Source organism: Xiphias gladius, chromosome 6 (genome assembly GCF_016859285.1).
Source record: "Xiphias gladius isolate SHS-SW01 ecotype Sanya breed wild chromosome 6, ASM1685928v1, whole genome shotgun sequence".
NCBI lineage: Eukaryota > Metazoa > Chordata > Actinopteri > Istiophoriformes > Xiphiidae > Xiphias > Xiphias gladius.
The window spans coordinates 6,819,587-6,842,737 of record NC_053405.1 but is presented as its reverse complement, the minus strand read 5'-3'; the positions used below and the strand labels follow the sequence as shown (position 1 = coordinate 6,842,737).

Here is a 23,151-nt window from a genome sequence, read left to right as displayed (position 1 = left end):
TAATATGTACAGACTCTTCAATATGAAGATAGATTAAAAAATGTGGTGTTAACTGTTGGCTCTTGTCTGCATTCAAATGGTAACACACTGAACAAAACGTACTGGAGATAACAAGGCCTGCTGTGGGTCTTGTGTCACTGCCTCATCGATGGTTTGTCAGACTTTGGTCCAGTTTGTGTCCCGTCATATGAATGTCTGCTCACACAGTCTTCACAGTAGTATCTTTGTGTGATTTATCCTTACATAAAAACCAGGCCATGTCGTCCTTGAATCTAACAGTCAAGTTGGTAAAAAATGGTCTTACTTCTATCATTGAAATCTACAGAGTTATCTCTTACAGAGGGGATGGTAGTCTTTGACTGTTGCCGCTTAAGACACCCAAAGACGGATCCTTTTTATTTTTTTGTTTTCAGTCATCGGCTCTCGTTGCCCAGTGATTTGAACTCAATTCGGGAGGCCAAATGGCATGAGAGAAGTCTGTCCAATGACCTGGCCATGCAGACACTCAAATGGCCACAGTTTGGCCATTGTTTAAAAACATGTAAGTGGTCGAGATCTCCATGAGCATCCAACTGAAGTGTATGAGGGTGAAACAGAAGTGTAAAGATGACAGCCGGCTCCTTCACAGAATGTACACTGGTCAAAATATTTCATACTGTATGACTCCTCTCGGTGGTTACACAGATTCAGTGGGAGACTGGTCATCAACGTGGTGCCTCATTGACTGAACACTGGTCAGGATTTTCTTCTGGTGTCCGGCAAGAGACACTCCGATTCTCTGAAGATCTCTGGGGAAACACAGAAACAGATACAGATTATGAGGTCGCATCATCATCCTCATCAGAAAAATTCATGTTAATACATCTATTATTGAAGGTGTAATGTGTACGATTTTAACACCAATAAATCAGAGACTAAATTAAAGACTGCCTTGATTATGTAATGACAAAGTTGTAGCCTCTGTTTAACTAATCATTTTCAGACAGAAAAAAATATAGCCACATAATTCTCTCTCAGATTTTGACCTCTTTTAATCTAAAGGTACATTCCTCTTTATGAAAGTAATATGGAGAAACTGTACGCTTTGCAGGTACATCATTCATTTTATTTTACCGATCTGATATGGCATCTGGGGCAAATTGCGTTCAAGCACAGCAAACAATACAGCACATGTCCTTACATCGCACATAAAGTCATACATCATTTTATAGCAGGATCTAACGGGGGCCTAAATTTCAAAATACCATTTAACACACATACCGCCATGAATCTGTGATGCATAGAGAACATTTAAAAAACCCAAGAATAGTGAGGTCTGGTAAATTTCCCATCCATTTTCCCCAAAATATCAGTGCATTCTGCATGAAAAGCGTCTTAAATAAATTTCACCGGCTCATGCCCTTCTTATCTGCTGTCTCAACACGGGTACTATGTTAAAGTAAATTTAATTAAGCCCTGTGGGAATCAATCTTCTATGTTTGACCCTTTCTAACTATTGAGGAGCAGTGGGCAGTCACAGTGCAGCGCACTGGGGCAAAATCCAGGTCTGACGCCGGTGCTTTAGTCAAAGGTAATGGCAGGAACCTCTTGTGGACTATTTTATTGACTGAAGAGCTTGGAGGTCAGGTCTTAAGGCTCAATTCATATCGAGCAACTGCCCAGCAGAACTAGACCATGGATTGCAACAGTATTTGCCTCCTTAACGGGCTTGTTGGGGCAGGAAAAAGCTGGACCCATTCCTTAAATAACTATTGACAAAATGCAAACCTATAGTGCATTAATTACAAAGTAAACAAAGCTAAAACTTCCAGAATTTCTCACAGTTGCAGATGGTGTTGGGAATTAAACATCATGGAAACACTCACTTCTGACACGATCGTTCAGAGACAACAAACCACTACCAGAAACACCAGGTATGCCCGGTATGGAGAAGAGGTACATGAAAGCCAGAGATGGTGTTAAATATGGTTCTACCTTTAAGAAACACCAACACTGCTGATTCCAGTTTGGTTTGACGGTGGTTTAATTTGTGCACAGTAAGGACAGTCTCTATTTATTTGACCGTCATATATCGATGTTCAGCAATGGTGCTCATAGCATTTTATATCATGATAAAAAGGGGGAGGAAAGGATGGATGCAAGTGAGGCACGGAGATTGTTCAGAGAGACAGAGAGACAGGTGGACGTGTGGACTTGCAGTCAGCCAACCAGCTGCCCTGACAGTCTTTCAACTAGCAAGAGGCTGGCTTGGCAGTGTAAGACGCAGGCAGAGAGAGGCAGACAGACAAAAAGAGAGGCAGGCAGTTTATGAGTAGACCTACTCGGCTGTGATTTGTGTGACAAGTGGCAAAGAGGTGAAACCAGAGCCCAGGAAGGAGTCTCGATACTGGGTCATCTTCAGAGCAGCCAGCCAGTCGTCCACTGAGCTCACCCTGCTCAGGTCTGGAGCACCACGGTCTAGCAAGGGATGAAGGGAAGGACTGCAGAGAGTGGATACAAGTGGATATAGAGGGGTTAGGAAAGACACTCTATCGCTGAAACAGGGGGTTGAGATGGGAAGAATGTGTTTGTGTATGTAAATGAGATTGTATCTCTCCTCACCCCGGGGCCACGCTGTTGGTGCCGGCTTTGAGAGATGCGGGGTTGCGTATCATTTTGTCCAACATGCTGACAATATCGGGGAACTTTGGCCGAGCGTTCCTGTCTTTCTGCCAGCAGTCCAGCATCAGCTGGTGCAGCACTACTGGACAGTCCATCGGAGCCGGCAGCCTGAAATCCTGCTCTATGGCATTTATCACCTGGGACATGGTGGGAGAGGGGAAAAAAGGGACAATGACAAAGTAAAAAGACAAGTGGACACAAATTTAAAGAAAATATTGAAAGATTATTGATGGATTTTTATTTCATTCTACGTACTCAAAGCTGCTATAACCAATGTCTTACAACTTGTCCTTGTGGCCGCAAGTGGACACAGTGAAATCGCATGTTTAGCTTCCATTATGTGACATGGTATCAATTGATTTGAAATATGCGGGTGGGGTTAAATTTCTAGGGGGATTTGATAAAGTGATGAAGGATTTGAATGCTTTAAAGCGGCTGTTACTTAGTGAGCATGGAGTTTCAGCTGAATACAACCCTCTATTCAATTGTAAAGGCTGTTTGCCTCCACCCACACCTCCATCACACACATTGTTGAATCAGGAAGCAGAGAAAGAGGGAGAAATGACTAAATTCGAACCACTCGGGCTGCATCCATGGCTGCATTTGTAATGTAAAGTTTTTGCAGCGTGATAGCCAAACAAATATCTCTGACCCATGACACTGCTCCGCTAAACTAGCTACAATGACAGTGTGTACAAAGCGTGGTTTTACATAACTTACGGTGGTTAGCTGGTTTCCCAAAATCAGATCTGGTTAAGATTTATGTACATGTCCCTGAGTGCAGGACGAGTTATACAAAAATATGTTCATGTTTTACCAGAAGAGATAAGATTAGGATTTTGGTATATAAATACACAAAAATGCTTGTTTTTGACGTATATTTGACAAATACCAAATTCCTTTTTCTGTGTGTTTTTAAACAAGCCCACTTTCTGGTAAGGGAAATGGGAGATATAAATGACAGAGAGGAGAAAATATCTTGAACGAAATCTGATCTTGTGATATGACATCAATAAATTGCACACAGCGTGGTGCTGGTCTGTGATGGTCAGGATATCAAAGGGACGAAATGAGAAAGAAAAAAAAAGATCCAAAAGTTGAGTCCAGCTCTCTTGCCGCTGTTTGGGGGACATATATTTTGCTCTGAAGTTTTGATTTGTCACTTGATCCAGGCAGATGAGACTTCAGTAGGGATGGGATTGTCTTCTCTGTCAAAGCTCCTTTGCGATTTTGGCTGATAAGACAGGTGTATTTTTACAAACGAATCTCCATTTCCATTTAAGAGCTTAATCCTGAGTCAGCGTGCAGACGCTCAGTATGTCCAGATATTCATCGCTAGGCAGCCGTGATGCCTGCTACAGACTCTGACGTCAAGGCAGGTATTTGTGCACAGAGAAGCTTCTGATCATTCCGCCACTGCAGGTATTCAGGACAATGAAGATCTTCTTTGAAAACTTTTAGGCAGGAATTTTGTATTTAAGAGAGGTAGTGCTTAATGTCCTGGTATACCTTTGGTTGCAGAATTTAATTACAATGAACATCACAGAAGTCTCCCAGACTCAAGTAGCGGCGCCTCTATTTGAAAAGCTTTCAGACAATATCTTCATCAATTTTGCAACTTTTTCCACATATCCAGTTTCTATCATCTTTCTTTTCACCCTCCACACTTTAATCATACAGATATTCCAGATACATATCGTAAATGACAAATTTCAGTAATAGCATTGGAAATGACAGACAAATTCGTAAACAAACTCTTTACGTAAAAGAAGCATGAAAGTAAAGAAGCATGATCCCCTTCACTATTTCTTTAAATTAGGGCTGCAACTATTGGGATTATTTTCATTATCAATTGGTCTACAGGTTATTTTTTTGATTATTCAATTAATCATTACGTCTGTAAAACATCAGAAAACATTGTAAAACATCAGTGTCCTAGAGCAGAAGGTGGCATCATTAAATGTTTTGTTTTTGTCCAGCCAACAAACCCCAACATATTCAGTTCACTATAATGTAACACAAAGAAAAGCAGCAAATTCTTACATATGAGGACCCGGAACCACTAATTTTAGACAGGTTTGATAAAAAATAACTTAAACTATAATCAAAATATTTGGCAATTAATTTTCTTTATGTGAACTAATTGATCTATTGGTATAACTCTGCTTTAAATTGATTATTGTTATTGGATAAGCCCAAATTTCAAATTTTACACCATTATTTAAGCAATTTATGTTGCACTTCATTCCTGCCATGTGTCATTGTTTTGTAATTATTGTATTTTATGTTTGTACTTTTATTTTTGTAAAAATCTGAATTTTCTGCACCTGTAGCCTCAGCACTGCCGGATTTTCTAAAATTCCTGCCAAAGCATTCCAGCCTTTTGTCTTGTTTTCCTGCCTGCCTCAGTTTATGACCTCTGTTTTCGGACTTTTGCCGGCCTCTCCTTGCTTTGACCGTTGACCTAACTTTGTTTTAACTCCACCTTTTCTGCCTGTGATTCAAGCTCCTGAGTCCAAATGCAACATGTTCTGTGTTTTGAATTTTGGTGCTGCTGCTACGGTCTTTGTTCACATTTTAATGAGGGATTGTGCCCTTAAGAAGGGTGAAGTTCCATAAAATTCCTTGGAATAAAAACCCCAACAGGTTTTTTTCACCGCTTCTCCTGCATTTAAACTGAGTCAGTGTGCGTGTAAGCCTATCTAACGGTAAGCTAAGGGAATTGCTGCACTTCCTCTACTGTAAATGCAGCGCCGGGGATTTGTCTGCTCGCTGTGCGAACTCTACTTGACCCCGACACACTTCTCAGGCTTTGTGCCACATAAATTCTTTTTAAGGATCGCTGTCAATCACAATAGCAGTGAGCGTAGTGGAACATCACAGGTCTCTTTCATGATTAATTCATGTCGAACACAGTACCTGTGGCGGCTCCGCTGACAATTTCTCCATTCCGTGTTCTTTGAAATTGTGTGTGTGTGTGTGTGTGTGTGTGTGTGTGTGTGTGTGTGTGCTTTTACGCGTGTCTGCTTGCATGTGTGTGGTTTAGGCATGTGTGTAGTATGTGTAAGTTTGGGCTGTGAGGTTCATGCATAGTTAATGCCCCAACAGACCCTCCTTACGTATAGTAGTAACACATACTTTCTCTATCATTATACGCTGTGTATGCCATTATAAAACTGTGTCTGTCATTATACCGACTCTCTGTCATTACTGCTGCAAAGGCTGCTTCTAATGCTCGGGAGCAACCATGGAGGAATGAGGGGTGAGGCTGCGAGGGAGGAGATGAGGACAGACAGCAGGGTGGAGGTAATAGACAGGGAAAATATGAAATAAGGCAAAAGAGATAGATAGGGAAATGGTTCCTTGCAGACCAAAATGAGGGATTGATTCACCTTTATTAGTTGAAAATGTGTTTCTGTCTCTCAGTTGGAGGGGAATCTCACCACTGATTAACTCCTCATCAGTGGGAAAGCTAACCAGATATAGAAAAACTTCACATGTAAGTTAATGAGGTCTAAAGCAGGTTAAACATTCCTGGAGTGGGGCTGTGGTCTGAAAACGTAGTCTTACTGGAAGAAATAACACCTCTAAATATTTCCTAAAAGAGCTTCGGTGAAGCACATTTCCCAGGTTATAGACACAACTCAGTCGTGCATTGGCAAATATTCTGCAGCAACAAAATGTATTTTAAAGTTTAAACTCAAGGCGAACTGGAAGCGTGTAAAATTCCCAGGCCACTATATGTCAGAGCCATTAGATATAAACTTTCAGAAAGCAAGAATCGGGATTTAGTAGTACTCAGTGCTTTGAAGTGGGGGTTAGTGCCAAAACTAACTATAATCTGTGTATCACATTTCTTCTCGGAAATAGAAACCTAAAAATAAAAATGTCAGCAATCCGATCTTCTGGAACCTCCTTTTTCATGTTCTGTAAAAGATCCCCTTTAGGTTTAAACAGTAAAATTGAATACTCAGCCTAAAGAGAGGATGAGAGAGTGGTTTTTATGTTATGTTAACACAAGAATAGCAGAGAATTTTGAATATCGCTCATCATTTCTAGTCTAAAAAACAAAGGGATGAAACATAATTTCAAACCACTTAATAAAATCAATGTGTTACCAGCATGAAATGAAAAGATATAGAAGGCTGTAGCAAATTGATAATAATGTGAGGGTAATTGGAATAAAGTTGTCAAGACAATATCATATTCCCTGAAGAAAAGATTGTCTGGAAAAAACTAAATTCTGATGCCTTTTGGGCATCAGGAAACAATCATTTCTGTGACACTTAAATTGATGTCCTCATTTTCCGTGGGTTTTCCTCGACATGCAGAAACCCTGCTGTGAAAAACTGCAAAGGAAACAAACACTCAAACCCCCCAACCCAAACACAGACACACACTCTAGAAAGACTGTGTGTGACTAAAAAAAAAAATCGTATACAGTCACAGACATCAATGAGAACACAAGACAACAAGAGACAGACTCTACCTCTCTTTATCTCTGTCACACTCACACACACACACACACACACACAAGCAGGTGGTGACTTACATCTTGGTTGCTCATGTCCCAGTAAGGCCTCTCTCCGTAAGACATCACCTCCCAGGTGACGATCCCATAACTCCAGACATCTGACGCCGACGTGAACTTCCTGTAGGCGATCGCCTCCGGAGCCGTCCACCGCACTGGGATTTTACCACCCTGGGAGAAAGAAAGAGAAAATAGGAGAAGAAAGGGAAAGAAATAAATGAAGAAATTTTTTTTTTTTTTTTTTTTGCCTTATATTTCCTTTTTTAATGTGTACACTTATGCATTCGTCACACAGTACTGAACAGAGGCTATAGGCAGCCAATATATGTGCCATAGTGTGTCATAAATACCAGGGTTAGGACTGACTGTCAAAGTAATGGTCCTCACAGTCCTTACCGGACACAGTGGTGAGAAATGGGAGTACGCTTGATTTAATACAATGTGCACACAGCTGCAGCATTCACACTGAAGCATCATATACAGTTTTCAATGGGAAGAAGACATATTGAAGGATAATGCTACATACTGTATGCCTTTTCTTAAAATGTTTATTTCTACAGAGAGAAAGCAAAGCAGATGTTTGATAGTGTGGTGAGATGGATAACATACCTCTGTTCCACATTCTGTACATACTGTACATTTGTTTCTTCTTGTCTTTTCTAATGAAGAGAAAAAGCACTGACTAAACAAAAGCTTTGTTCTTCTGACTGCTGATTTTGGAGTCCAGGAGAAGGGGAAATATCTCTACATGTTGGATGGATAGGCCTCATTCTCGTAGGAATATATTATCTCTGTAAACTCTAATCTTTTACACTTTTAAAATGAAAGGAAATACTTATGAGCAGTCACACAATGCTTCCAGACTGATTGCTTTTTTTAGTCAGGGGGCCTTATGGTAATGTCCAATACATCCATCTGTCAGTCCAACGTCCAAAGTGAAATATCTCAACAACAACTGGATGGATTTCCATTAGATCTGGCGTAGTCATTCATGGTCCCCGGAGGATGAACCCTACTATAAGGGCCTTATTATAGTAGATGAGAATTTCGAAGGCCAGCTATCAGAGAGACGGGCGAGACGCACTCTATCGTTCAATATGAAATATATGTGTGTAGAACAAAAAAAGAGAGCTGGAGAGAGAAAGTCAAACCTTGGCTCCTTTCTCACCACCCCGCAGCTGGCCAATCAAGGCGTGAAGTGGGGGTGAATGCTGGATAGTCGGTTTTGGAAAGTTACAGAAATGGTCTGGTACAGCGCCCCCTTCAATTCAACATCAGAAAGGTGTGGGTTGAGGAGATTGAAAGCTATTCAACCATCCGACAGGCAGCTCTGCTGTGGTATACTGCCTCCCTAATGACTACAATGGTCCTCATACTTTTCATATAGTGCCACTATAAGTTCAAACCGTTCACTTACCCAACGCTTAAGTTAATGACAGCATATCTCTAAAACCAATGCCTGAACGCCTGAGCGAAGTATGGTCCAAGTAATTGCCTATGGGGCATGAGGGAATCATCCCTGCGTGTAATGCGGGATAGCAGGCGTTGCAGGACTGAGCAGTGGCGTAAAAAGATGGAGGGGACAAAAGTTATTTATGAGCTTACCAGCAGGCAGTGTGCCACAGTAGGGCGGCAGCATTTCTGTGTCCTCTTTAATGTACATTTATTTGTGCCTGGCTTTTCCGTGTGTGTGTGTGTGTGTGTGTGTGTGTGTGTGTCCGTACCAGTGAGCTGGTGTAGGTGGGGTCAGAGGTGTCCTCCTCCAGATACCGTGATAAGCCAAAGTCAGACACCTTACACACAAGGTTGCTGTTAACCAAGATGTTCCGAGCTGCCAGGTCCCGGTGTACATAACTCATCTCCGCCAGGTACCTGTAGCAACAGGATTTGTTAGGTGAATATGTGTGTGTTATCTGTTGCCAGCTACCTGGGTTACTATAAAAAAGGTAATGGGATTTAGTGTGTGTGTGCGTGTCAGTGTATGTGTGTGTGTGTGTGTGTGTGTGTGTGTGTGTGTGTGTGTGTGTGTGTTATCACTGCCAGCTACCTTCGATAAAATAGGAATGGGATTTAATGTTTGTGTACATGAACGTTTGTGTGGTATCACAGCCAGATACCTGCAATAAAACACAGATAGGATCTAATGTGTGTGTGTGTGTGTGTGTGTGTGTGTGTGTGTGTGGCGTGTGAGAGTGAGTGTTTAAAGCTGCCAAGCTGACAAGTCGTGGTGCTGTAAACTTGATTAAACAGCTTGGATTACCATACACTGTGCTTTAGAGCTTGTGTTTTTCTCAGGTTAGTTTGTACGAGTGTGCATGTGTGCGTGAGAAAGAGAGTTTGCAGGATTTGGAGGGGAGCATATCTCAAGCTGCTGATGTCTGATTGTTTATAACACATGACCAGACAGTATTGGATATCACCACGTGAACTCCCAGTATGATATAAGTGGTATTGTTACAAAGAAATCTAACTTCTCGTAGCAATCAATGCCTGATCTAAAAAGGTTTGTTCTTCATCTTTATAATAAAATGGATTTCTGTAGCATGTCTGTGTATGTGCGTGTGTGTGTGCGTGTGTGTGCGTGTGTGCGTGTGTATACCTCATTCCAGACGCGATGCCCCTCAGCATACCAACCAGCTGGATCACTGGAAACTGCCCATCATTCTGCTGTAAAACCATGAATAGTGACAGGATTATTTTTATTTTCTGCTATCAGACTTTTTCACCTGAGTTATTTAGAGATAGTCTAGCATATAAAAAGATATGTCAGCGTTTCACATAAAATGTCATGTCTACAAGAAACCGTTTTTTTGGGAAGTAAGTATCCTTTTCCTCTCAGCTGATGGTGTGGCGACTGCGGTCTACGCTTATGTTACAGAGACCCAGAGAACATGTTTACATGGACGTGTTAAAAAATGTGACTGTAATGTGATTAGGGGAAAGAAGAAACATATTTAAACACACTCTTATCATTGCTATTGTTGTGGAAATTCGAGTTTTCATGTGATGTGATGTAAGTTTCTCCACTAGCAAACGAGTGCTACCGGCAGCTTATGTTAATGTGAAAAAAGAAAACTACTCATTTATGCAAATATATGTTTAGTGTTGCACTATGAGACGTAAAATGTAATTGATGGTCTGTCCAAACTCAGTAGGCAGTGATCTGATTCATATATGGTTAAACGAAAATACTATTGTTATTGCTGCCTTAGAAAAAGTTTTTTTTCCCCCCATTCGTGTTTGAGAGCCAAATCATTGATCATATTTGTTGATACAAGGTCACATTTATTGGGATTTACAAAAGCCTTTTTTTTTTTACAGTGTTACCTACAGAAGATTTGTGAAAAAAAATATGCAAACCTACTGATGAAAAGGGAAAACTTCAGCCTTATCGACCCACTTTGATTCAGTAGGCATTCGTTGCATTCAGTGACATGCCTCAAATTCATATCGTACAGCCCGGCAAAGACTGCAAACCAGGGTTTTATCGGGCCCATCCCGAACAGTGCGACATATAGTAAACTTATATGATAGCTAGGTTTAAGGGGTCGTTATGCCTCAAACAAAGCGCTTATAAGGTCATTTAGCAGTGTCTGGGCACAGTTGCATAGTTCACAGAGATAATGGAGGCAGTGTGATACAGCCAGGAGGAGGTTATACCAGCAGGCTACCTGACCTACCTTTGAATGTGGCCACTCTGAACTACCGTGAAGATTTTAGCCTTTAGATGTGATCCGATGACAGTGCTTATAAACTAGTTCATTTTAAGCAGAAAAAAACCTTAAGAACACCCTGACATTCTTTTAAACACTTCTCGACAAAGCCCCGGAAAACCATGTTGGTGGTTTTCACATTGACAGTCCATTCAGATCCTGAATACAGGTCGATCTTTTTCACCTTAATTTGAGCATTGCTTCATGCTGCATGTCTACGGTGTATCCTAGACAGCAGGAGATACTAGTTAATGAGTTATAATCGTATCACTTTGAATAGCATGAAGCAGGTCGACCATCGCTATACAAAAGAGGCTTCAAAACAGGCTTGTAGAGTTAAGAAAGTCAGAGTTAATTTTATTGTTCTTCCCTGTGGAGAAATAGTACAGTCAACCAGATCTTTTTAAGGTGAAGTAATTAAACACGTTCTTATTCTGTGTCAGAATCTTGGCTAATGTTGGCCGATGGGCTTTCGCTGTCCTTGAGATATATGTGATATGATATAATTGAAATAACGCCTTGCCATGTGTAGATGAGGTTGAAAATTATTTATTTTATTATGCCATTGCTTTAATTTGAATGTTTGTAATTATATCCCTAATGTGTACAAGCAAACAATAAAATTCCTGAGCTGAATATTGATAACCACATATTTTTAGGAGCTGGAGGTCTCTTGTCATTATGAGCCAAAAACATTTGCCTTTTTATGTTTTCACTCTTTCACCTTTGGGCCAGACTGTCTCCGTCTCTCATAAACATCACTGACATCCCCACTGACATAGTTGCAGTCGAAGGTGTGTGTGTGTGTGTGTGTGTCTCTTTTAATTCACTTTGAGCATCAAACCGTGCCTTTGATGCTCCTCTAGCCTAATCCTCTGCAGGCAAAGCCGTCTTCTAGGTGCACACAAACACAGGCATGCATTGATCCTCAGGTGGTCACGCTAGGACAGCAACACCAGCGAGATCGATCATTGTGTTTATGTGTGTGTGTGTGTGTGTGTGTGTGTGTCTGCATGTATGAGTCAGCGGATGATATCTGAGTCAAAAGGGGTCATGCTGTGAGAACCGAACATCAAAGAGTTTCTCTTTCTGTTTTTAGAGGCGCCTCGAAAGGAGGGCAGGATCAAACAGACGGACAGACTGACGGGCAGACAGGCCGGCAGGATGAGGAGGAAGGAACGCAGTAAGGAAAAAGAGAGGAAAAGGAAGAGCGGGAGGTTGTTTCTGTCTTTGTGTCTCCTCCAAAAACTCCCTCTCCTCCAATCTTCATCTGATTCTCTGTGTTGTATGTGTGTTTATGTGTTTGGACCATATGTGACTTTGGACTGAACTTAGGGAGTCATATACAGTACTGCGGAACAGTTCGCGGCAGGTTTAGATGTTTAGATTCTCAACCGTCGCACGGTACCATCTGATCAGTCCCAAATTCATTCTGCAGCTTGACAATGAGCCCAAGCATAGAGCCAGAGCCACGAGGAACTATCTTTAGCAACAGGAAGCACAACAACAGATGCAACAGATGGTGTGGCCCCCACAGAGTCCCGATCCTAACATCATGAAGTCGGTCTGGGTTTACACGAAATGACACAAGCAATGGAACAACCTACCTGCCAGGTACCTTGAAAAACTGTGTATGTAAGAGAATAGGTGCTGTTTTAAAGGGGAAGCGTGGCCATACTAGATATTGAAATGATTTAGCTAGAACCCAGCTAGGAGTCATACGATTAGATGGGCTCGGGAACATCTTTTATTAATGCTAGTATACTGTTTTATTCCAAACATCTCTTATCTTTTTTACTATTATCATTATTATTATTTTATTCATTTATTTTTTTTTACCATTGTTGGATATTTTATTCAATTTTGTTAGTGTATATCGGACATTTGCAGCTTTACTACAAAACCATCTATATTGCAGTCAGAGTTTGGGATCACTGTAGTGTAAGAGTACACATTCATGCACTTACACTGCCTCTGCCCTCCATTAAAACTGTAAATAATCCTTTCTTGTATGTAATATGAAGTGCATCGGCACACTTTTTCAAAACAGCTACATCTGCATGCGTCTGTGTGTTACAGTATGTATGCGTTATTTACCCTGAGAAACGAGTCAAGAGCTCCGTTCTCCATGAACTCCGTGATGATCATCGTGGGCCTGCTCTTGGTGACCACGCCCTCCAGCCTGATGATGTTTGGCTGGTCAAACTGGCCCATGATCGACGCCTCGGACAGGAAGTCCCTCCTTTGCCGCTCAGAGTAGCCCACCTTCAGGGTCTTGATGGCCACAGGAATTTCTTTTTTCCCAACAGGCTTCAGGCGGCCTTTGTACACCTCCCCAAACTCACCTGAGGAAGAAGAGAACATTTAGGAGCTTGAAATGAAAGCATTCTGTCTAACAGCAAAATCACAAGGTACAGTATACTGTATATCTAAGGCTCTTCAGAAAACAGTAGGTGACTCAGCTGAACATTGTTGGTGATGGCGTTTTCTTTTAATGCTCCTTTGAATTCTGAACCCTTAAATAATAATAATTATTATTATATAGTAAAGGGGCCAATAAATAATTACATTTTAATCACATTTTATGATGTTAAATGGGCCAGCTGTGAAATCGGATGGCCAGGAGTTCATACACTCTCGCACTCTCACCCCTGGGAGCTGCCCTCTGCACCCTCAGTCTCATACTAATGACCTCTGAGCAGCTCTTTCGGTGCAGACTGAGGTCGAAGGTTTCGTTTAGAGGAACATTAATGGTATTTTGTGCTGACACAAAGAACAACAACAATTGAATCCCCTAGAGAATTCCATACATTGGTGAGAGAAGGCTGTGTAGCAGAGGTGGCAAATGAGATAAAAGGGATGGTGACATTATTATTATTTCTGAGGTACTTCGCTTTGAAAAACACGCCAAAGCTGTCAATGCCCTCTCTTGTTTTAGACAAAGGCAGCAGGGTGCCCTTGTGGTTAAAGAGACTATACTGAAACGCACAGTTCATGGGTTCAATTGCTGCCTGCAGTTTAATTTTTCTTGTAGACTGAAGCACTTTCTTGCTCTGTTTATTTGCCTTGTAGCATCAGTTTATTGAGCTGAGGTCTCAGTGGTCACATAGGATTTATTTATTTCCTAACTAGGTAGGCTACTTAGCATTAGATGCCTGACCAGACGTATAAGACTGAGTAAGATTGGATTGGACTACTTAGTGTTTACTCTTTGATCATAACATTTCATTAAAATGAGATAATGAAATTCAAAAAAAAAAAAAGGTAAAAATAGAAGCAGTAGTTGGTAACATTTTTGGCTCCAGTATTAGTCATACACTAAAAATGACGGTGAAGATTCTCAGTCATCCAGGTCATGATATTTCTAAGTGCTATACGAAGGCAGCAGGACTTGTTTGAGGTTCTTGAACTCTTATGAACTCACCTCGCGAGAGGTGAGTTCATAAATGAAGAAGCCTTTCAGATGAGAGGTGAAAGGTCTTCAAGAAACCTTGAGCAAGTCCGGTCGCCTTGTATAGCACTTACAAAACTAAAAATGACCTAGCATACAATTTCAACATTTCAGCGGGTTTGCGTTTTTCTCCGGACCCACTCTTCCTGGAGAATGCCCACATCTTTTAAAAGTTAGAGCTATTTTCTCAGACCCCTCCAGAGTCTCAGAAGACTTTAGGGTCGGTTATGCTTGATCAGAAACCAAAACTGTTTACAGTTGTTCTGAACAGCCACACTGATGGCACATAGAGAAGGGCGACATGTGATATCATTTAAATATGGGGATAATGATGCCCAGTTTCCGGGAGTCTTTCCTGGAAGAATTTCATAGTGTTGCACAGAGTTCACATGAGAAGTGAAGGAAAGTTGGAAGAAAATTGCATCAAGGATGAAAATATAAAGTTTGACAGAGAAGTCAAACTTTTGGCACCTTTCTGACCAATCAGGTGCGAATGTCAGATCGTCAGTTTCAGAAAGTTAATGAAATGGTTGGACACAGCCCCCACTGATCTGTCATCGGAAATGCATTGGTACAGGTGGTTTCCGAGCGCTTCGGTCATCTGACAAGCACTTCTGATTGCCCCTTTAATACATCTGTTTTCACAGGTAGCAGTCCTCGGTACGGGTGAACCGATCTTCCCGTGTATAACTGGTGTAGTGCCCCTTTAATTGATAGAGTTTTCTCTCTTTAGTATTTGATTACTTAATAATATCTAGTTTTTTTATTAACCATTTTGGGGTTCCACATAGCAATACTGTGTAATGTAGAGGAGTAAAAAGCACAATATTTTCTTCTGATATGCAGTGGCGTAGAGGCATAAAGTGACAGAAAATGGAAATATTCAAGTAAAGTACCTCAAAATTTTACTTACTGCAAGTACAGTACTTGAGTAATTGTAGTTACTTTTAGTTACTTTCCAACTCTTCTTTTTGCTCGGTTGATGTGTACGTGTAAAGTTTTGTGGATGTAATAAAAAAGGTAAAGTAAAAGCTAAAGGAGGTTACAGTATCAGTTCATGTGCCTGTCGTTACTGCTTCCTTTATGCATTGCTATGTTGATCTTTGAATTGGTTGGTTACAATGTTAAGAATGTGAAATGTTTTAACCTCAACGAATTTGTTCAATGTACAGAAAATTTCCTTTCTGTTGGGACACAGATGTCTTTTGTCAAAATAAACGCAGACACGCATATGCTGCTCGGGGACATGAAAATTGAATATCGCTTCAAAATAAAAGTCCTCGTCCCAGAGATAAAAATCGGTGTGTGAATAATGGATGAGTAATGGGAATTGGGTGACAGGGTGTGTCGCCCTGACTCACTGTGATCTCTGTTCCACATCTCAATGCTCATTAAAAACTATCTACTGTCAGTGCTGTAAACTAGCAGAAGGGGAGAATGGTGGAGGGCAAAACAAGGAGAGGATGTGGGTAGGAAAGAGAGACGGGGGTTGAGAAATGAAAGAGTGAAGAATGGAAATGAGACAAGATGATATATAACTTCCTTTTTTTTTTTTTAAATGGGGTTGGTCAAGAAGAGGATGGAGCATTAGAAGAAATATTCATTGGTTTTCTTCCAAAATCTTGTCTTAAATCTACAGCATATCTAAATATTCTGTGCTGTAAGTAAATTAACTGGCCTGTCAGGTGAAATATTATTGTAACTTTGAGCGTTTCAGGACTCATTTTCAGTCTAAAGTGCTTTTCAGGAAGGGCATTTCTTTAAGTGGGAGTGACAGTAATAAGGACTGAAGAAAAGAGAGGGATGTTACCACAGAGGAAGAGGAAGAGAGAGTAAGGTGTGATATTTTTACTATCTCCTTAGGGTGCTTTCTTCTTTTATCTTCCCTCCTCAATCTGTTGTCGTACCCCCCCCCCCCCCCCCCCCACAGTTCTTTGTTTTAGCATTTCTATATAAGCAAACAAACTCTGAAAGTCCAGAGGGGCTGAATCACAGAGAGAGATGAAGGTAGCGGAAATTATCAAAGAAAGACAAAAAAACAACAACAACAAACAACAAAAAAACAGGAAGAGAAAGTCAGCGGCAGGGGAAAAGAGAGGAAGCATTTTCACTTTCTATTGCAGCAGAATGGGAGAGATTTGACTGTTTAAGGGCTCAAAGTCCGGCCACATCTCATATCACCCGGGCTCATATCTTCCCCTCCCTCCCCGCCGTTTTCATCCCTCCTCTGTCACCTCTGGCTGAGGTGAGAAACCTTCCCCTGAGAGAAATGAAGTGAGAACGGAGGGATTATGGAAAGCCTCTCAGAGTGGCTCAACAGCCCAAAGCCCAAAGCACATACTTGCAGCAGGGAGGCTTTGAATCTGGTTCATGACCTTTTTCACCCAGAGCTCCATGGCCATTTAGGTTTCATTGGTTTTGGTTCATAGAACAGGTTATGAGTAATCAGGGGTGTAACATAACATCTGAAGTAAAAACATCCCTCCATCTAATATGGGTTGAGGTAGAGGACAAACACTTATCTTAAATGTTTAATCTGCAAAGGATAATGAGTTATAGCTTAGATAACAAGATAACCATGACGTTGTGTGACATTAAAGTACAGTCCTTAAATTATTGGCACCCCTGAATTTATTGTCAGAAATAAAATTTGCATTAAGCAATTTTGTATAAACAAAATAATTTAATAAGATGTCCAATATTACTGAATAAAAGAAAATTTAAAAAACCTTGCATAATAGTGAAATAATACAAACACAGAATGCACCCCAGCCACAATTATTGTCAACCTTCACTAATATTTGGTTGCAGAACCTTTGGCAACAATTGCAGCCTCTAAACGTTTCTTGTAGCCATCTAGAGGCTTCTTGCACCCGTCTGCTGGTAGTTTCTGCTCCTCTTCCATTGCTATGTGTTCAAGCCCTTTTCAGTTTGCACGAGTCCTTTTTGCAATGGCAGATTTCAGCTCTCTCCAAAGGTTTTCAATGGGATTTAGGTCAGGACTCATTGCTGGCCAGTTTAAAACAGCCCATCTTTTCCTTTTCAACCGCTCTTTTGTGCTGCTGGATGTGTGCTTCGGGTCGTTGTCCTGCTAAAAGACCCAAGACCTTCGCCTCAAACCCAGTTTTCTGACACTGGGTAACACATTTCTCTCCAAAAGGCTTTGGTAATCTTCTGATATCATCAGTCCTTTGATACATTCAGTGCCTCCAGTACCAGGGGCAGCAAAGCAGCCCCGCAGCATGATAGAACCTCCACGGTGTTTTACTGTAGGTAGGGTGCTCTTTTCCTTATGGGCTTCATTTCATCGCCTATAAACAAGCTGATGCTCTGCGTTCCCAAAGAGCTCTGCTTTGGTTTCATCTGTCCATAGACAGAAACCCAGAAAGACTGTGGTTTATCTATGAAAGTTTTTGCAAACATTAGTCTTTTCTTTCTGTGCCTTTCATTCTGTAGCAGTGTCCTCCTTGGTCTTGGCCCACGGAGCCCTACTTGGTATAGTGTGCAGTGTGTGGTACAGGCTCAAACCACCACTCCAGATCAGCCTGAAGCCCGTTAGATTTCTTGCCTGGTGTTCTTTCCACAATCTGCATCCACCCTCACAGCCTTTTATTCCTTGTTTATTTCAGGTCATGTGAACACTGCAAATTAAAACACAGTTGCATCATTTTTTTTTTTTTTTTTTTTAAGGAACTAATTTAAATCATCTAAAGGTTTTGATTGATTGTTTGTTGGTATAGTGTGTGTGGTGCTCAAACCACCAAACCACCCACTCAGCCAGCCCGTTAGATTTCTTCTTGCCTGGTGTTCTGGTGTTCTTGCTGCATCCACCCTCACAGCCTTTTCTCATTGAGTTTCTTCTTAGCACCATATCCTGCAAGCATATGACTGTGAAACTTCCTGATGACATTATGAACTATTGAAAAGAGGATTTCAAGATCTTTGGCAATTGCCTTGTAGGCTTTGGAATTGTTATGCTTTTTGATACTAGCATTTCTGATGCTCTCTTGTCAACACCACTGTGAAAAAGAAACTGGAAACGATAAGCCCCTTTTTTTGCAGCAAAACCATAATTCATTGGTTAATTTCAGGTCATGTGGACACTGAAAATTAAGCACAGTTGCGTCTTATTTGTTTTTATTTTGTTTGAGGAACTAATTTAAATTCATCAAAACGGTGCCAATAATTGTGTCAATCGTACATTTTATGTCTGTATTTTTTATTTCACTATATGAAAGCTTTTTTGTTGTTGTTCAGTAATTTTGTACATTTGATTAAACAAAAAACAGATAATTTGCATTTATTTCTGAAGATATTCTGAATTCTGTACCTAAAATTCAGGGGTTCCAATAATTTCAACCAGGACTGTACAGTATGTGTGCAGACACATGTTGGCAACAAGCTTTTGTGGGAAACAGTGCAAAATATACTGTAAATGAAAGAATCTATGGTAGAAGGGAGACATTTTGTCTGACCCTGGGCCAGTATTTTTCGACATTGCCCATTCAAGTGCCAGTGCTGTACAGGTGTGGTGAAAACGCAGACTTATATGTCTTCAATATACCTTGTTTATACAGTATGTTTCAATATTTAAGAATGACGTTGGAATACAACTGTTTGAATTGTACACAGCGACTTATGTTAACGTGACAAAAAATGACTCATGTACACAAATGCATGTTCTGTGTTGCACGACGCACAGAAATTGACATCCACTTGCCTCCTTCATTTATGTTTGAGTAAAAGTGCCGTTGCTGCCTGTGACAAAATGTCATCAGCATGTTGTGTTTGCCTTGTGTTTGTGAGGAACAAATCGGTTTTGGACAAACAGGTTGAAGCCATCGAACGATTACTGTTTTTCTTTAACTTACAGGGTATTTGTTTAATTTGAATAATGTTTGTATATGTTTGCATAATATCATTTATATGTTTCTGTTTATTAGACTTAGTTGCTACATCTTGCTTGAGGCAGTATTAAAGGTAACAAAGTCATATTTAATGGAATTTACATGAGCCCGTTATTTACAGTGTTATATGCATCAGTTGTAATGTAAATTATGAATGGGAAAAAGCTTTTTCAGGCATGATGCAAACGAAATAAGAAACAGTTTGATCTGAGAAATACAGCAATGATAGAAGTGATAAATACTTACTTTTGAGATTACGTTTGGCTTTATAATATACAGCAGTCTGTGCATCCAAGTGCCAATTTCGTTTTTGTCAGGATGTATTCCTGATTTTATGATTTGCTGTCATTGGATGTTCACTGTATTTTGTGAACGTATTTGTGACCTTGTGTGGCGAGTTTAAATGTACGTTTTATACATTTATATCGTACGTTTTATGTATTTTAATATGTTTTGTTGACAACAGAGTTCAGTACTCGTGAATCAGTGACAAAATAACTGGATCTTAGGAACTTTATTTATTTGTTTGTTTCTTTTTTCGATCTTTTTTTCATTTTTCCATCCAACAGCTCAGATGCACAACCTCTAGTCCCCCCCCCCCCAAGATATTTCAGAGGAAGCTCTGGGACTCCATTTCAAATCCAAAATTTGCCAAACATCACACAGCATTTTTACAGTGTGAGCTCAATTAGCCAAAGAGAATGCACGAACACAGTTTTAATTTATTCCTGTGAAAGTTTTCAGCATGAATAAAACATCTCTCCTGACTTCAAAGGAAAAAAATAAAGCAAAATAATAAATTGGCATTGCATGTTCCCAGATCTTTCTCATTGACACAAAAGGTTGTCAGTTGAAGAAATTGATTAATTTACTGTGGAGTATCTGCTGTTTCAAGTGACAGTTTGTCTCATTAATGAAACCCAGGTTTACTTTTCTAACTTTCCCCTTTGAAGCGGTTTCTAGTAGATATGAGCTAGGCCTGTGATTTTGTTTTATCTTACTCTTCAACCAAAGCTCCTGTACACATAGAATGAAGGCACAGTAATATTTCGACACATTTCTTTTGAGGCATTTGTTGAGTTTTTCTTTTAACAGCTTATTGAGACAACATGAGAGAGAGGAAGAGTCTATGGAAATCTCTACCTGATCCAATGACTTCCTCTATTTTGACACAGGAGGGGTCAATTTCCTTGGCAAACTCCCGCACGGCCTCATTGGGGTCCTCGTAGGTGAATGGATCGATGTAGATCTTGACCCCTGGTGAACTGTGACCCTCAGACAGGGTGGGAAAGGTCACAGTGGGGGTGGGACCGCTGAACATGTCAGGCCTCAGAGTCACCTCTGAAGAGAAGATGAGAAATTTTGAAAGTTAAAATACACAGTTTTTTAAAAGTACGGTGTATATGAATGAAAAGTATGAAGGTAGATGTTATTTTATAGATGAATCATGGTGCATCATGAAGTGTCGGTATTGCTCGTACCTCCTCCAGTGTTGTACTGCGGCATCTTATCAGCGTACACACTCTCCTTCAACTGCCTTCTCCTACAGACAAAAACATATTTTGAGAGATTTTTTGGGAAAAGTGACAAGTAGACAGAAATAATACACAAAAGTCTGAAAAGGTTGTGAAGAGAAAATGCTAATTGGTTGTCTTCTCTTCAGCCGGGCTGAGATAAAATATATGATCTTCCTGAATGTCAGAAAAAAGTCTGCTGGAGAAAAACTCTTCAGGAATTGGGCGACTTGTTACTGTTCTGTGTTGTCAGCTCTTGTTTCCTGCTTTCATCTGAGGATGGAACCAAAGATATTAGCTCTGTATTATTTTAATGTGTCAACTGATCTTACAATAGACATCTTAAAACTGTCGTGGAATCAAAAAACTGTGTCAGGTCGTAGTCATTATTGTTCCAAAATTGCACTTCCATTTCTGGTAATTACAAATTTTGTTATGAACAAAATACAGTAAATTGCCAAGCAGGCTTTGACATATCTGCATGAAAATGCCATTTTATCTCCGTTATATTCTAAAGTAATACAGTATGCACCTGCATATGGTTGGATAGAAAGTGAGGTCTTTTTACAAAAAATACCCAAGTAATTCTAAAATAAACAGTTTGAACTGATGCTCACATGGATTTTATGTGATCACTGTAAATGTTACTGTCATTTGGCAGAAGCTGTCGTCCAAAGCGACTTACTATGAGTAAATTCAAACCACATGAGGAGCAAGAGCTAGATATCATCCAAAATTGGGAGTGTATCGCTTCTGAACAAATGGTCAGCGATGGCTAAGCGTTAGCAAGGGTCGTTGGGACGTAGTCTGCAAAAGTGGGTTCTTAGCCTGTGGTGTAAGATGGGCAGTGACTGTGTAGACCTGACCTATTACACCATTGCGGAGACATAGCAGAGAAGAGCCTTGATCGAGATGAGTCCTGAGTGATGGGAATTTACAGCAAATTACAGGGAATCTACCTTGCTGGGAGCATAGCTCAAAAATGCATCATGCGGTGGAAAGTGAAGAGAAAAATCGTTAAGAGAATGAAAACAGGCTGCTCAAAATGCACAAGACTCCCTCAAAATGATGTCAATAAACAACGAAGGGTCAACATGAAAGTTCATTCTTGACCTTGGAGACGGTGGTTCCACAAAATATTCTTAGCCCCCAGTCAATTTACTGGCTTTCAAATGCATCTCACAGTCTTCCTCAGCAGATGGATGTGTGTCATCACACGACCGAAAGTGCTATACGAAGGTTTGGTTTTATTTGATCACTCCTGTGTTTTGATTTGATTGTAATCATCAATCAAATAATCCCATATTTTAATCCCTCAGAAAAGCACTTTGGTCAACGACTGTTGTTTTGAAATGTGCTCTATAACTAAACTGACTTGCTTTGACTTGACTCAGTAGAGAACTTCAATCACGCGATAGCACTGGATCATACGTGGAGGGTTGTGACCTGTTATCACATCACTGAGGATCCATTCTTGTGTAACATGATGACAACGAGATGTGATTGAAAGCCCCGGAAAAAGCTAGTAAGTGGACCTTAAGTAGAGATTTTTTTCTCAAAATAAATGGTTACTATTTATATTATTGAGTGTTTTCAATCCAACTAATGTGATTTTCACCCTTATTTTTATTTATTGATTTTGGATGTTATTTTTATACTTTTTTTTCCAAATTTAGATAAATAGTGATACATTCCCTGATTTAAAAAAAAAGGAAAATAATGACTCCTATGGAACCCTATCAATAAGTCAATACATGTTTAACGCCTTGCTCAAGGACACTTCGACTGGTAGAGTTGTAAGTATGTAACTTATGTAACAGGATATCACCTCTACCAGTCAGGATGTGTGTGTGTGTGTGTGTGTGTGTGTGTGTGTGTGTGTGTGTGTGTGTGCGCGTGTGTGCGTTACCTGGAACAGATGATGGCAATGGCTACCAATGAGACGATACACACTCCCCCTACTAAAGAGCCTGCAATAAGGGAGAGCTGTTGTCCCAGCTCTGACTTATACTCATCTGCAGAAACACACACACACACACACACACAAAGAACACACAAATTGGAAAGAGAGGTATTATTTAATATTTTTGAAGCTCTCTCACATACACACAACTGAGCAGTTCTGAAGGCAAAATATATGCCTGACAGTTTCTCTCTCTCTCTCTAACACACACACATAAAATATCATTTACAAGGCTCATTTTTCACATGACTGCAAGCACACACACACATTAAGTAGGGCAGAATTTAATTACTTCACAGTCAGATTTTCACTCTGCTCAACCTCTCAAATTCCCTCACTCAGCCCTGCACTCTCTTTCCTCTCCACCACAAAAACCCCACCCGCCCACATACGTACACACCTCCACACATT

The 23,151-nt window shown here is 40.4% G+C and overlaps 1 protein-coding gene across 2 annotated transcripts in view; it reads right to left on the bottom strand.

The window, feature by feature from the left end:
• Positions 1-621: 621 nt before the first annotated feature.
• LOC120790732 (ephrin type-B receptor 1-like) overlaps positions 622-23,151 on the bottom strand; it is an 82,632-nt gene continuing 60,102 nt past the window's right edge. For both annotated transcript variants that reach the window (XM_040128554.1, XM_040128553.1), the window contains exons 11-20: positions 22,687-22,792; positions 20,745-20,806; positions 20,407-20,604; positions 13,003-13,250; positions 9,792-9,859; positions 8,917-9,064; positions 7,214-7,363; positions 2,602-2,798; positions 2,322-2,480; positions 622-788 (exon numbers count right to left, since the gene is read on the bottom strand). In XM_040128554.1, the coding sequence (XP_039984488.1) occupies positions 677-788; positions 2,322-2,480; positions 2,602-2,798; positions 7,214-7,363; positions 8,917-9,064; positions 9,792-9,859; positions 13,003-13,250; positions 20,407-20,604; positions 20,745-20,806; positions 22,687-22,792 (1,448 nt within the window). In that variant the 3' untranslated portion in view covers positions 622-676. The remainder of the gene's footprint in view (positions 789-2,321; positions 2,481-2,601; positions 2,799-7,213; positions 7,364-8,916; positions 9,065-9,791; positions 9,860-13,002; positions 13,251-20,406; positions 20,605-20,744; positions 20,807-22,686; positions 22,793-23,151) is intronic.